Consider the following 15,008-nt stretch of genomic DNA (forward strand, 5'->3'; position numbering starts at 1 on the left):
TCACATAGTTACAGCGTTTTTGCTTTAGAGAATAAAGTATTTTCAAAGTATTTTGTTTTCACATAGCAGTATAGATCAGAGTACACAAACACATACATACAAAAACTCTCAATTTCTAAATGTCTCATTACAACAGAGAGCAGAGGCTTCGAGAGACTCTACACTTGCATGAATTCAAGCGTGAGTCTTCAGAATTGGTGGAATGGATTGCTCAGCAGACACAGATTGCCGCCTCAAATGACTTTGGGAGTGATAATGAAAATGTATTGGTAAGACTGGTGATCTGTGGCAGACCATCTATCCAAAGATTTGTCACCATTTTTTTTTATATATATTTACCATTTAAATGTTAAAATATTTAAATTAAATACAATATTATAATTACACTTTATTGGGCTGAGTAAGATTATTATAAAAAAAAAAAAATTTGTCATTTGTATCATGCCTTAAAATGTTTTTAAAATGTTTTAATAATTTTAAAAGTTAATCTTGCATTATGCAGTATAATATAAACCACTGTGTAAGCATTCTGTGATTAGGATTGGTCCTAAGCTCCTCTTGTTTTATGATAGCAACTGTGTGGGAGATTTGAGGTATTCCTAAAGCAGCTGGAGATGGGACTGGAGAGGATGCACACTTGTTATGGGCTGGCTGACAAACTCATCAAAAATAATCACCCTGAGAGCCGCTTCATTAAAGAAACACAGAATCAACTCAGGTAGCAGCATGTTCAAATCATAAAATATTATAAAATAATAAATAGAGAAATGTTATGTTTGTATAAATTATAATTCAATAGCTAGGATTGTGTTTATGATGCATCAGTTCCTTGTGTTACATAAATTTACAGCTGAGTATAGCATTGTTAGTTCATACTTATATTAAGCCTATTGTTTTATGGCAGAAAATCATGGGAAGAGCTGCAGGATTTATCCAAAGATCGGAAGGAGAAGCTACGAAAATCTGAAAAATGTCACAAATTTTACAAAGACCTGACTGATTCACTTGAACAGATAAAGGTATTGGAGTCCAGGCATGCTTCAAAGTCTAGCAGATACAGTGTTTCCCCTATATGCATTTTGCAGCAGCGCCGCCGCATTGTGCTCGCTTCAAAAGCAGAATGAAACAGTGCTACATGGGTCAATTATCAATAGGCTCAATCATGGATAAAGCAGCACGAGTGCATAGCAGGTGAGGTAATTTGTGGACTGGCCTCAACCTTAAAGACTATATTAAATGGGCTTGTATACCAGTTAGATGAATGGCGGGGATCACAAAACCCTTTTGAATGTGGTACAGAGTTGTCTGTTGCAAAACTTGTATGTCTCAGTGATGAAACTAGTTTAAAACAAACAGCCACATATTCTAAACAGCACTGACAAAGAGCTTTCTAACATAAATTAGAAAGCTTTTAAATTCTGAAATCACAACACTTACAAAAATGTTACATGGATTTACTGTAGTAACACTAACTGTACTGCATTTACTGTACTGTGGCAGAAAAGATTTCTAAATGTATTTAGACTGCCGTTTTTTTCATTACAAAAATGCCAAAGTTCTTTATATAGAAACCATAGTTACTAATCATGTAGTGACGAGCCGTGCATGGTTTTACCTATGGTTACCATGGAATTATTACAAATATCATTATTAAAACTATGAGTATTATGGTAAATGTTCATAATTATTACGGACCATGCTATCATTTTTCCAACTGTATAAAATGTGTTCTCTTGTGTAATGCTCTCTGATTGTTTTGTTTGTCTTGAGATATTCCAAGAGATGACTGTAGTTTAATCAGTAGGAGCTTGATAAAAGGAATCTGTAATGGAGACCCAACTTAGACACACTATCAGAATATTTCAATATAGCCATATAAAAATGTGGATTTCAATGCACATAATATGTAATATTATTGGTAATTGCATGGGTGCTACCAAACCAAAGCATGTCCTGGTGCCACATTTTCAACAGGCCCTTTGAGGGTACAAATAAATCCTGATGTGGCCCAGGATGAAATTGAGTTTGACACACTTGTTTTAAGCTATTCCTCGACCAACACGTGTTAACACGGGTCCAGCATTGAGGGCTTGTGGATGCACGCACAACAGCACCGCTGCTGAAAATAATCCTTGGGGAAACACTGAAATATTATATAAAACATAACTGCGCTGGTGCTCACGTGTCATTTACCTAACAGGAGAGGAACAAAAGCATTCCAGATGATATAGCTAAAGATCTTAAGGGGGTGCTGTCACAACTACGGAAACATGAAGCTCTTGTACATGAACTGGCTGGAACAGAGCAACAGGTACTGAGAATGACAGCATTCATTCACACACCACATAGTATGTAGGGCAGGTTTTGGTTCAGAAACTACTTGGAAGATAGATGCTATATATATATATTTTACTTTAGTAAAATTGTGCTTTATCAGCAGAAGTTTTTTTTTATTATTTGTAAATGTGTTAGACAATGAGTGATACAGTAGCCCTGGTTTATTCAAAGGTTTTTAATATACACTCACCTAAAGGATTATTAGGAACACCTGTTCAATTTCTCATTAATGAAATTATCTAATCAACCAATCACATGGCAGTTGCTTCAATGCATTTAGGGGTGTGGTTCTGGTCAAGACAATCTCCTGAACTCCAAACTGAATGTCAGAATGGGAAAGAAAGGTGATTTAAGCAATTTTGAGCGTGGCATGGTTGTTGGTGCCAGACGGGCCGGTCTGAGTATTTCACAATCTGCTCAGTTACTGGGATTTTCACGCACAACCATTTCTAGGGTTTACAAAGAAGGGTTTGGTGCGAAAAGGGAAAAACATCCAGTATGCGGCAGTCCTGTGGGCGAAAATGCCTTGTTGATGCTAGAGGTCAGAGGACAATGGGCCGACTGATTCAAGCTGATAGAAGAGTAACTTTGCCTGAAATAACCACTCGTTACAACCGAGGTATGCAGCAAAGCATTTGTGAAGCCATAACATGCACAACCTTGAGGCGGATGGGCTACAACAGCAGAAGACCCCACCGGGTACCACTCATCTCCACTACAAATAGGAAAAAGAGGCTACAATTTGCAATAGCTCACCAAAATTGGACAGTTGAAGACTGGAAAAATGTTGCCTGGTCTGATGAGTCTCGATTTCTGTTGAGACATTCAGATGGTAGAGTCAGAATTTGGCGTAAACAGAATGAGAACATGGATCCATCATGCCTTGTTACCACTGTGCAGGCTGGTGGTGGTGGTGTAATGGTGTGGGGGATGTTTTCTTGGCACACTTTAGGCCCCTTAGTGCCAATTGGGCATCGTTTAAATGCCACGGCCTACCTGAGCATTGTTTCTAACCATGTCCATCCCTTTATGGCCACCATGTACCCATCCTCTGATGGCTACTTCCAGCAGGATAATGCACCATGTCACAAAGCTCGAATCATTTCAAATTGGTTTCTTGAACATGACAATGAGTTCACTGTACTAAAATGGCCCTCACAGTCACCAGATCTCAACCCAATAGAGCATCTTTGGGATGTGGTGGAACAGGAGCTTCGTGCCCTGGATGTGCATCCCACAAATCTCCATCAACTGCAAGATGCTATCCTATCAATATGGGCCAACATTTCTAAAGAATGCTTTCAGCACCTTGTTGGATCAATGCCACGTAGAATTAAGGCAGTTCTGAAGGCGAAAGGGGGTCAAACACAGTATTAGTATGGTGTTCCTAATAATCCTTTAGGTGAGTGTATATGAGGGTATATATTTTAATTTTAAATACAAATCTGCGGGATGCTAGTTGGTATAGAGATCTTTTATACTGAGATAACTTCCGTGTTTTTACCATAGGAGAAAGCGTAACAGTCAACTATTGTGTTATGACAGTAAGTTACCATTTGAGGATACCATTCACACGAATGGGAGGAGCCGTAAACAGACCCCTACCTGTCGCAAAATTGTCCATATCTTCTCTTATAAAACTGATTTTATTTTATCGTAGTAAACCCCACACATAATTTAATCCTAAAGGATTATTTAGTGTTAAACATGTTCAAGATTAGCAGACAAGTGGTTAATTCATTAAGTGATTCCTTTCAGTTCTGTTAGCCATTTATTAGTATTCTCGGTGGCGCTGGATAAAGTTTGTGGTGTTACTCGAAATTACAGAACTATTGTATAGATTTTGTGAAATGTACCTGACTCTGTGACATATCGTCCATTCTACATCCAGAATACTGCCAAAATACAAATTTCTAATAATTTTTCGACAACTATATAATTATTTTTCTTCGTATTCATGCACCCATCTCTTTTTCATCTGTTGCATAATATTGACAACAGCATTTCTATCTGCTGTGGTAATTTTGTTTTAAATTCTACATATATTCTAAGTATTCTATTTATTTATAAATTCTTAATAAACCTTTGTTATAAATTGATGAATAAATAAACAAATGCATGATTGAATTAATTAATGAAAATTTTATATTCAAAGTATTCTCTATTTATAAATTATGGATGTACATTTCTTATAAATGGATAAATAAATTAGAAACTGCACATGCTATCATCTAAATGTAATTGTGTATGCAATTAAAAACCCTCAATTCAATGCAATTAAGCATAAGCACTTCCACACACTTGTCATTTACTTAAATTATTCTCAGTTTGCAGTGTTTTAGACTGTTTTATCTATTGCCTGTTACAGCTGCAGGAGCTGTTGGATGGAGCTGATGACATTTTGGACATGTGCTCTCCAGAGCTACGGGTGGAGTTGCAGGAGCAGCAGCAGGAGGTGGTGGAGAACTGGGAGAAGCTCCGTATGCACATGGAGCAGAGAGAGGAGGAGCTACGGTCAGCTAAGGACCGTTACATGTTCCTCAATACGGTACACCTGACATCAACACACAGATTATAATGCTTAGAGTTGCAAATTTACAATGAAGGTAGCAATTCAAGAAAGAACCTGGATTAAGAAGTTAAACTTTTACTTCTTGGTTAAATATTGATGGTAGGAACTATTTTAACACCATTATGCATTGCTCTGATTTCTAGGCACAGGACTACTCTCTCTGGTGTGGCCAGGTGCTGAGTGGGATGAAGGCAGAGGAGTCCATTCGAGATGTTGCCACCTGTGATCTGCAGTTGTTCCAGCACCAGCAGCTTTGGGCTGAGATTGTGGCGCGTGAGGAGACATATGCCCAGGCTGTAGCCATGGGCCAGGACTTGCTGGAGCAGGACATATCTAATGCTAGAGAGGTAAAAAAAAACTGTGTAATCAGTAAAGAGAAAAATTCAAAGAAACTGCAATGTAATTTATACCACACAACTAAGATGTGATGCATAAACTACAACACTGCAAACTGTAATATTTTTCCAAAAATGTACATCAAAGACAACATGTGATTTTATTATTTTTGGGGCATCTGATCTTAAAATAACTTGTGTCACTAGTATATAGGCTCGGAACTTTGAGGACATCATCTAAGGTGCAATTACAGTGGAAAAGAATGACACATATATAAACATTAAATATAAATTATATTTAATAAACATTTTGTGTGACCATCAGATCCAGGAGAAACTCAAAGCTCTGCAAGAAGCAAGAGAGAAGCTGACTGATAACTGGCAGACCAAGCAGAAATGGCTGGAGAACACTTATCTTGAGCAGATGTTTTATAGAGATGCAGAATACATGGAAAAGATCACTAACTCCCAAGAGGTTTGTGCTCCTGTAAATTAGCAAATGTGACATTTGTTTATATTGCGACATGTAACTGATGACTTATTAAATGTTTAAAATATCCCTATAGTGTTAGATGTTTAGGTTAACAGTTAATTTCATTTTAACAGTTAGGTTAGGGTCAAGAATTGTCAACCAAAACTTGAATTAGTTTATATGAAATTATAACATATTTGTTTGCATATCCACAGTTACAAAAGTAAAGCTTGTGGAAAGCTTGCATTAATTGAAGGCAGCGTTACTTATCACCCATTTAGTTACAAACAATGACTGGACTAAAAGTTCACAAGCTCATTCAAGTTTGTCATCAGACATTCATATTATTAAAGCTAACAACATCTGTTATTTTGCAGATCCAGCTTAAGAACAGTGCTTTGGGAACAACAGTGGATGATGCAGAAACGTTGATCAAACGCCATGAAGCCTTTGACAAACTTCTTAATTCTCAGGAAGACAAGGTGGGCTAGCCTATAGAATGGCCTGAAGTATTAAAAATGCACTGATGTACTCAGACTAAGAAAAACTCAATGAATGTATTGCAGATGATGGCTCTTCAGGAGTCAGCAGAGCGTTTAAAGGCAGAAGGTTTGAACCGAGAAAAAAGCAGCAACATTAAGAACAAACTGAAAGCTCTCCAGGACAGGAGGGAACGCATCAAGGATCTGTCTGCTAAACGCCAGGAGGATCTTGAGATCTCTAGGCTTCTATGTATCTTCAACCGGGATGTGTCTGAGGTACCTGTCAGATCAAATCTAGGTGATTTTATAAACCCAGAAGTCAATAAATGAATTGGTTTATTTCTATTTTAGGCAGAGGAATGGATCACAGACCGTATGAATAAGATTCAAGAAGACTCAAAGATGGACCTTAGCAACCTTCAGGCCAAAATGAAAATACTGCAGAAGCATCAGGTGTTTGAGGCAGAGATTCTGGCCCATGGAAAGATCATTGATTCTGTCCAGAAGGTGAGCCCCTGCATTGAAGAAGCAAAGTGGTTTAGTAGTCCATCAGAGATTATCCTATTTTAATCACTGTGTTATACCTTTTGGTCTTCATTAATATACTTAACATAGTTTTGACTTGTCACAACGCTGATTGCCAGGCTGGAAATGAGCTGGTGACCACACGTCACCCAAAATCAAAGGAAGTACGGCAGACTGTTTCAGCTCTGGTCTCTCATTGGGAGGCTCTAAAGCAAGCCGTTGTGGTTCGTGGAAAAGTTCTGGAGGATAACCGTGATTTTCTTGAGTTCCTGCAGAAAGTGGAACAGGTTGAAGTTTGGATAAGACAAAAGGTAAAGAAAATGAAGCTATTCCATTCCATTGTAGACATTTTAGAAGAACCTAAATTGGGTATCCACATGCTGATATTTAATATTTTTATATTTAATAGTAAAACATTTGCACACTGATATTTATTGTTTTTTTCCTCTATTTTATTACATACACATCAGCGACATTGCTTTACTCTCTGTGGTTATCCCACAAGAATTGATTGATTTAATGTTTGGTTTAATTGGCCTCTGTTTCTTTGGTGTAAAGGAGGTGATGATAAATGTTGGTGATGTTGGGGAGGATTATGAACACGGTCAGCAGCTGTTGAAGAAGCTCAGTGAATTTAGAGGCTCGGGCTCTGGAGTAAGTCTTGTGTTCTGCTTGATCTAGAACATTTTAAATCTGAAATGTGTAAATTCGGCACTACCAACGCTGCCATATGGAATGCGGTGCCCTCCATTGGTTGTACAAACTGATCGTACTGCCATAAACTCGCACCATTGGCCGAGGCCGAGCCAATGTTGCTGTGTTGGGCTGAGTAGGCCACTCAGAGACAGAGCAATGTTTAGCTCAACAGTGTTACAGTTTTAGGTAAAATCAACCTACAAATGTCTTATAATTGATTCTACATATTAAACTAGGATACGATAATTTTTTTTAAACACATCAACTTAAAACAGCAAAGAAAAAGCACATTTGTAAACATTAGTGTGTGTTAACTCAGTCGACATTGAAATTGTATTCCACTGTAACCGCATATAGCTTAGCACAGTACTTTATTCTATCACTAAGCAGCTTTTATCCCTTAGGATGTGACTGTGGATGATGCTCACATCAAGACCATCAACACTCTGGCTGCTCGGCTAGAAAGAAAGAACAGTGATGAGCTGGTGACTGTGAGGAAGCGTAGACAGCAGCTCAATGAACGGTCCATTATATTTGTTTTTATTGAGATCCACATTGTTTATTTTTAGACAATACATTTTGTCTAGCACATTTTCATTTGACTTTATTATTGCACTTATAACAGATGGAGTAATTTCCATGGAAACCTGAGTAGCTATAAGCGGAAGCTAGAGGCAGCACTAGAGGTCCATGCTTTGATCCGAGAGTTAGAGGAAGTCAGAGACAGAGCTGGAGAAAAGGTGAGAAAGTGGGGTATTTAAATCTGAAAATATTTAAATCTGAAATCATTTCTACACTGATAAATTGTGCTGGAAAATCGAATGTGATATATTTATTTATATTGTGGCTTGGATACTTCTTACCCAACATGAGAGTTCAGGAAAAGGTGCATTGCTTATTTCAGAATTTATAGAACCAGCTGGGTTTGTGTGTGCCTGTGTGTGTGGGTGGGGGGGGTGCTCCATCTCTATGGTCCAGAATCATAATTCTGAAGAAAAAAAGAACCAGGATAGTCAAACAAAGCAATGTTGGTCTCTGGGGTGTAGATGCTGTTGCTGCAGGGCCAAGGCTGTGGAGTGGATGTAGAGAGTGTGGAGAACCTCATTCGCAGACACGAGGAGATGGAAAGGGAGGCTCGAGTCATCCAAGAGAGAGGAACTGTGAGTAGACTGGACAACGGTTCTACACAGAGCACTTCATATACAGTGTATATTGTGTACTTATCTTTGTTTTTAAATGCATTATAGGAATGTCTTGGCACATTCCAATGTAGTGTAACAGTTGTATGTACAAAAGCCTTTAAAGGGATAGTTCACACAAAAATAAAATTCTCTCATCATTTTCTCATCCTCAGGATATCCCAGATGTGTATGACTTTCTTCTGCTGAACACAAACGGAAATTCCGCTCTGTAGGTCCTTTCAATGCAAGTGAAACTCTAAAACTCACATAAAGGATGCATAAAAGTAATTCATACAACTCTAGTGGTTTAATATATTTCATCCGAAGTTATGCGATCACTTTAGGATCAATAATTAAATTCTTTTTTACTATAAAGCTCCACTATCACTTTCAGAATGCGAACATGAAATTGGAGATTTATAGTAAAAAAGGACTTAAATATTGATCTGTTTCTCACCCACACCTATCATATTGCTTCTAAAGACAGATTTAACCCCTGGAGTCATACAGATTACTTTTATGCTGCCTTTATGTTATATTTGGAGCTTGAAAGTTCTGGCCACCATTCACTTGCTTGTATGGACCTACAGAGCTGAAATATTCTTCTAAAAATCTGTTTGTGTTCTGCTGTAGAAAGTTAGTCATTCTCATCTGGAATGGCTTAAGGGTGAGTAAATGATGAGATCATTAAATTTTTGGGTGAACTAGCCCTTTAAATAAAGCATTTATGGTGTATTAAATGTTGTAGAGTAATGGTTTATGTAAATCACTAAAGCTATTCCGCTTAAGGGAAGGGTTACATGGGAAACAATGTCTCGAATTTGTACAAACAGGACCTGGAGAAGGAGACAAAAGACAGGTTAAGGAGGCACTCTGACCTGTCTGAAAATCTTAAGAAGAAGCAGGAAGAGGTTAACATTGCTTTAGTGAAGCTGGACAAGGAGGTCAAACGAAGGTATGAATCCATTAGTTGCGATGTTATTGAATTGAACAATAATAACATTAATATGTACATCAAAGTAATAGTCATAATGTAACAGTTCAAATAAACCTTATGGTTGATCAGACTGGAGAACAGGTTAACAGTGACTTACTTTAAAGTGATAGTTCACACAACAATGTTAAACTATTTTACTATTTCTTAAATGTGTTTTGGTAGGAAGGAACGGTTGCAGGAATCTCACCAGCTGCAGCTGTTTAAAGCTAACCAGCGCCTCCATCTGGACTGGACCTTGAAGCAGAGTGATGAGATTGATAAGAAGGGCCTGCCTAAGAATAAGACTGAGGCTGAGAGCTTCATACTAGAGCACCAGGACTGGAAGGTAATATGAACTTCTCAGCTCCTGTCCTCCTGCCGCTGAATGTTATTGCTAGTAGTTTGCCAGATTGTCTAACCCTGTCACAAAATACAAAGCTAACATACATACTAATGTGGCTCTAATTATTTTAGGCTGAGATTGATGCCCGCACTGAGCGTGTAGACTCAGTTAAGAGTTTTGGACAGAATCTTGTTAAATCTGGACACAGCGATTCAGCAGAAATTAAAGACGCCCTACGCAATCTTGAGGATGCCAAGGCAAAGCTAGCTCAAGCTTGGGAGGACAGAAAGAAAACTCTGGATCAAGCACTGAAGCTTCAGGTAAAATACAATGACAGTAGATGACTTTGATTCATTGAGGTTTTTTTACTGTTTATACTAGATTAACTCAAGCCAATGACATTTGTTTGGTGATGGATGTGGGGCATAATGGGACTTTTATTGTTTGCAGATATTCCTGGGCTATGCTGAGCAAAGTGAGAACTGGATGAGTAACAGGGAGGTATTCTTGATCAATGAAGATCTTGGGGTACGTGCTCCAATTTAGTCATAGCATAATTTTGCTCAACAAACTACAAAATAATCTTTGAAGTCTTTTGTAACTTTGGAAGTGGATGCTGATAGATGTATCTAATTGGCATTATAGGGATCCTTGTCAGAGGTGGAGGCTCTTCAGAGGAAGCATGCTCTGTTTGAAAACTCTTTAGAAGCTCAAATGGAGCAGGTGAAAGAAGTTGACAGATATGCTCAGCAGCTCATACAGGCCAAACACTATGACTCTGAAAACATCAAGAAGAAGACTACAGCTATTCTGATCCGGTATGCAGGAAGCAATATAAATAATTAATCAACAGCATAGATCAAAATAAATAAAGTAAAATCCATCATTTAATTTCTTTATTAAAGAAAGCACAAAGTACTTGAGATGAGCAAAGCTCGACAAAAAGCTTTGGAAGAATCTCTACAGCTGCATAAGTTCCTAGAAGGAAGCTATGAGGTGTGTAAAGCAAAAAAACTCGCAAATAAGTCAAGAGATGCCTTTCATTTTAGTCAGGTTTGTTACACATTAATACCTCTGTCCTTTCACAAAATAAAGGCAATGTGTCCTTGCTTATTAAGGTATCTTCCTGGCTGTATGAGAAGAACTCTGTGGCTGTTGATGAGTGCTGGAGAGATCCTATCAACCTGCAGGCTAAGCTACTGAAACACCAGAGCTTTGAGGCTGAGACACTGGCCAACCGCAACAGAGTGGATGCCCTCATAAAAGTATGGCATTAAGAATGTTAAGACTATTGCTCTGAATATCCCTTTATCTTTCTCCATTTGAATGAAGTTCAAACTTAAATGAGACTAGGATTAGAATCAACAGAGTTTGGACTAAAACAGGAAATTTTTCCTCAGGAGGGTGATAAGATGCTGGTATCCGGTCATCCTGCTAAAAGTAAGATAAAACCAAGAATAAAAGATGTCAGTGACAGCTGGGAGCAACTTTTGAGCAACTGTAAAGAGAAGAAGTCACGTTTACAGCAAGCATATCAGGTACAGAATTATAACCCTTTGCAACAATGTACACATTCTTCCTGATTCTAGATGACTGATATCATGTAAATGCACAATTTACACTTTGTTCTCTGGTGATAAATAATTGAGATTCTGATTTATCGTCACTAAGAACACACTAGTCTAAAATATCATCTTACTGCATGTTATATTGTTGTTGTTTGTATCGGGTTTTCTAGGCATTGCAGTTCCAGCGCTCTTTGGATGACATCGAGGATTGGCTTGGGTCAGTGGAGGCAGAGTTGGCAAATGAAGACTATGGCAGCGATTTGGCCTCAGTTAGCCAACTGCTTAAGGCCCTGCAGGGTCTGGAGGAAATGGTAGATGCGCACATGGAGAAGGTTCAGGGGCTAGTGGACACAGCCAAAGACTTCAGCTCTCAAGGCAACTTCCTTGCAGAAAATATCCAGGAGAGGGTCTGGGAGGTCGTCAACAGGTAAGTTTTTGTTCAGCCCTCATTTTCCCAGGAAAAAAGCTCATAGGTGGACCTACTATAGATTATTAATTCAGTTCTAATTCAGCCTTGACATTTGTCTTTTACTGGAAGTGATGTTACACAACAAACATTATGGTTGTAGCATACTTTAAATAATCTGACTGGCAGGCTATCTTTACTGAAGAATGTACAGAAAACATTGATATTTCAACATTTATCTCAGGTATAATGGCCTTGTTGAGCCACTGCAGGCCCGCAGAGAAACTCTGGAGTCATGGCAGCTGCTGTTCCAGTTCTACAGGGACTTGGAGGATGAGTTGGAGTGGATTCAGGACAAGTTGCAAGCCACAGCTACAAAAGACTGGGGCACCTCCCTGGAGACTACACAAATCATAGTCAAAAAACTTATGGTTAGTCCAGTGTAGAAATCTGTCACTATACTTATTATGCTTATTAATAGGTGATGAGACGATCAAAAGGGAATCAAACTAGAGAAGCACCGATTCATCTGACACCGATATTTAATGGATGATATTTATCCATCTCCAAATTGGTTTTAAGCATGAAAATGCCAATATGAAAAACCAGTGGTTAATTTATAGTAAAAACATGAAATATGAAAATTTTTATCAATCTCGTTTTCACAATAATGAGAGAAAACTGTTGTTACAGACATGACCATTGTGAAAGTGGGACTTATCTATATATGATAAGGTAAAACTATCAAAAACGCTTTGAAACCATTAAACTTTGACTTCTGAGACATTATATGGTATCCATTAAGGCTGCATTATTAATTGAGTTAAGATTTAAATCTCAATATGGTCTTGTCCTGTTCCTATATGGCTAAAGCTTGAAACACTGCATTTAAAAATAGACTGCAATCAGCACTGTGTAAGCAAGTGGCGCCCTCTAGAAGTCTGGACGGCAAAAGGGGGTTTTGTTCCTTTAGTTAAAACATTTAATTTTTCCATGATGTTGTTGACATTTCCGAGGAATTGCCCAAAATATGCATAATATGAATTTGTGAGGCTCTAATAATATACAGTACAAACATGTAAAATGTGAGTTCTGTTGTTTCAGGGTTGGGAGGGTTACTTTTGAAATATATTCCACTAAATATTACAGAATACATGTAATTTGTAAAGTATTCCATTAGATTACTCAAGGTCAGTAACATATTCTAAATACTTTGGATTACTTCTTCAGCACTGGTTTTTTTCACTTGTTTTGACTATAAAAACTCTGTCAGTACAGTAAGACAAAATACACATGTTAAAAATACATTCTCTGAAAAACTAAATATCTTATGCAGTGTTGTTTCTAAAACAAGATAAATCAAATTTTTTGATATTTTTACAGGAAAACAAAAAAAATATATTATCAAGAATAAAATGTTTACCCTAATATCAAAGGTCTTACTAGAAATAAAGAGATCATGATCTAATGTGAATTTTCTTAATAAAATATTATGATTGGTAACGTGTGCATGTAAAATGGCTTGAAATATAATTTTAGCTTGGTGTAAAGCTGACAATTTACACAAGGTTTATTTCCATTTTTTCTGCTCCAAACTTACTTCAAACCTTCTTCTCTGTCTGCTCGTATGAATGTGACACATCATAAGAAAGTGTTTCACCGCTCTTCAAATGCACTTTGGATCGCATCATTTATATGTATAAATGTTTTCCATCTGAAAGGACTAAATATTAAATGAAACAAATGACAATAAAATGCAAATGAATCTCTTCAGTAATAAAAAAAAAAAACTCTTTGAATGTAACTGTATTTTAAATGACAATTATTTAAATTCAAACTGTAGTGGAATAAAGTTACTTATATTTTGTATTTTAAATATGTATTTTGTTACTCCCCAACCCTAAGTTGTGCAAAAATGTTTTAGAAGTACAAAATAACCTTTTTTCACATAAATCATCATGCTTTGATATTTAGTTAGAGCCAATACATGTTAAATGGAAATTATTTATTTTTAGAACAGTAAAAAGCTTTTTCATGTACTTTGGTATTATAATGTTTTATGGACATGTACCATTTAAATAACATGGTATTCATTGAAGTACTTTTGAGTACCAGGTACTGTAAATATCATGGTACACAAATATTTTAATAATTCTGTACATGGGAAAAAAATTAACCTACCATGATTTTACCATCTTCTACCATCACTGTGCTATGGTACCACCACAGTGCTTCATGTTGAGTATGCTTTAGCTTTATTCTTTGAATGAGTTGAGGATTTTTGTTTGATATTCACATTAATTTACAGCAAACTTTCCCTACCTTCCCTCACAGGTTGTGATGCAGGAAATTGAGAGCCGAACCCCTCTGATATTGGCTGTAATGGAGGCAGGACAGAACCTGGTGCGGGGACGGCACTTTGCATCACATGAGATCAGTGAGAGACTTGCTGAGCTAAAGAAGAACTTTGAAACTTTGAAGAAGGAGTCAGAAAAGAAAAATCGCCTGCTTCATGAAGCACTGAAAATTCAGACCTTCCTCTCAGAGGTGGGTTACCAATTCATATCTTTGACATCAGTAGATATTCCAAAACCTCTTTAATGTGATTCATATGCATATAAAATAATATGTATAGAGATAAAATTGCACATTACAATAAAGTCTAAAATTTGTCCCTATTTTGACCCTTCCCAGGTCTCCCACCTGGAGCAGTGGATGGATGAGCAGAGACCTGTAGTAGAATCCAGAGACTACGGAAAGAGCGAAGAAGCCACTGAAGCTTTCCTCAGGAAACTGGACACAGTTGACCTTGAGTTTGAGAACCAGAATGGGAAAGTAGAGTCACTCCTGAAAACTGGAACTCATCTAGAAAAGTGTGGACATCCCAACAGGTGCAGCCATAAGGACAGATTCATTGCAAGATTACAAGAACAGATGGCATTGATTAATTAATTAAATACTAATACACTAAATCATATTTTTGTAATGACTGTGGTCATTTTGATTAAAGAAGGCTTTAAAATCTAAAATTAATTGAAGGTAGAATTGTAGATTCCGTGGAATGGTCTTGTTGAAAGTTGGAAAGCAAAAGAATGGAATGTTTTTGACATTACAC

General features: G+C 37.3%; 1 protein-coding gene across 1 annotated transcript in view; it reads left to right on the forward strand.

Annotated features, from left to right (window-relative positions):
- sptbn5 (spectrin, beta, non-erythrocytic 5) overlaps window positions 1-15,008 on the forward strand; it is a 46,601-nt gene that overhangs the window by 21,482 nt on the left and 10,111 nt on the right. The window contains exons 29-55 of the mRNA XM_052145220.1: window positions 137-269; window positions 573-718; window positions 905-1,019; window positions 2,201-2,311; window positions 4,706-4,885; window positions 5,053-5,256; window positions 5,570-5,719; window positions 6,094-6,198; window positions 6,283-6,474; window positions 6,550-6,705; window positions 6,843-7,034; window positions 7,282-7,377; window positions 7,824-7,942; window positions 8,045-8,159; window positions 8,466-8,579; window positions 9,434-9,555; window positions 9,760-9,922; window positions 10,051-10,239; window positions 10,370-10,447; window positions 10,565-10,737; window positions 10,825-10,915; window positions 11,038-11,184; window positions 11,320-11,457; window positions 11,658-11,914; window positions 12,138-12,324; window positions 14,228-14,440; window positions 14,588-14,784. Coding sequence (XP_052001180.1) covers window positions 137-269; window positions 573-718; window positions 905-1,019; window positions 2,201-2,311; window positions 4,706-4,885; window positions 5,053-5,256; window positions 5,570-5,719; window positions 6,094-6,198; window positions 6,283-6,474; window positions 6,550-6,705; window positions 6,843-7,034; window positions 7,282-7,377; window positions 7,824-7,942; window positions 8,045-8,159; window positions 8,466-8,579; window positions 9,434-9,555; window positions 9,760-9,922; window positions 10,051-10,239; window positions 10,370-10,447; window positions 10,565-10,737; window positions 10,825-10,915; window positions 11,038-11,184; window positions 11,320-11,457; window positions 11,658-11,914; window positions 12,138-12,324; window positions 14,228-14,440; window positions 14,588-14,784 — 4,083 coding nt within the window. The remainder of the gene's footprint in view (window positions 1-136; window positions 270-572; window positions 719-904; window positions 1,020-2,200; window positions 2,312-4,705; window positions 4,886-5,052; window positions 5,257-5,569; window positions 5,720-6,093; window positions 6,199-6,282; window positions 6,475-6,549; window positions 6,706-6,842; window positions 7,035-7,281; window positions 7,378-7,823; window positions 7,943-8,044; window positions 8,160-8,465; window positions 8,580-9,433; window positions 9,556-9,759; window positions 9,923-10,050; window positions 10,240-10,369; window positions 10,448-10,564; window positions 10,738-10,824; window positions 10,916-11,037; window positions 11,185-11,319; window positions 11,458-11,657; window positions 11,915-12,137; window positions 12,325-14,227; window positions 14,441-14,587; window positions 14,785-15,008) is intronic.

This window comes from Xyrauchen texanus, chromosome 16 (genome assembly GCF_025860055.1).
Source record: "Xyrauchen texanus isolate HMW12.3.18 chromosome 16, RBS_HiC_50CHRs, whole genome shotgun sequence".
NCBI classification, from domain to species: Eukaryota; Metazoa; Chordata; class Actinopteri; order Cypriniformes; family Catostomidae; genus Xyrauchen; species Xyrauchen texanus.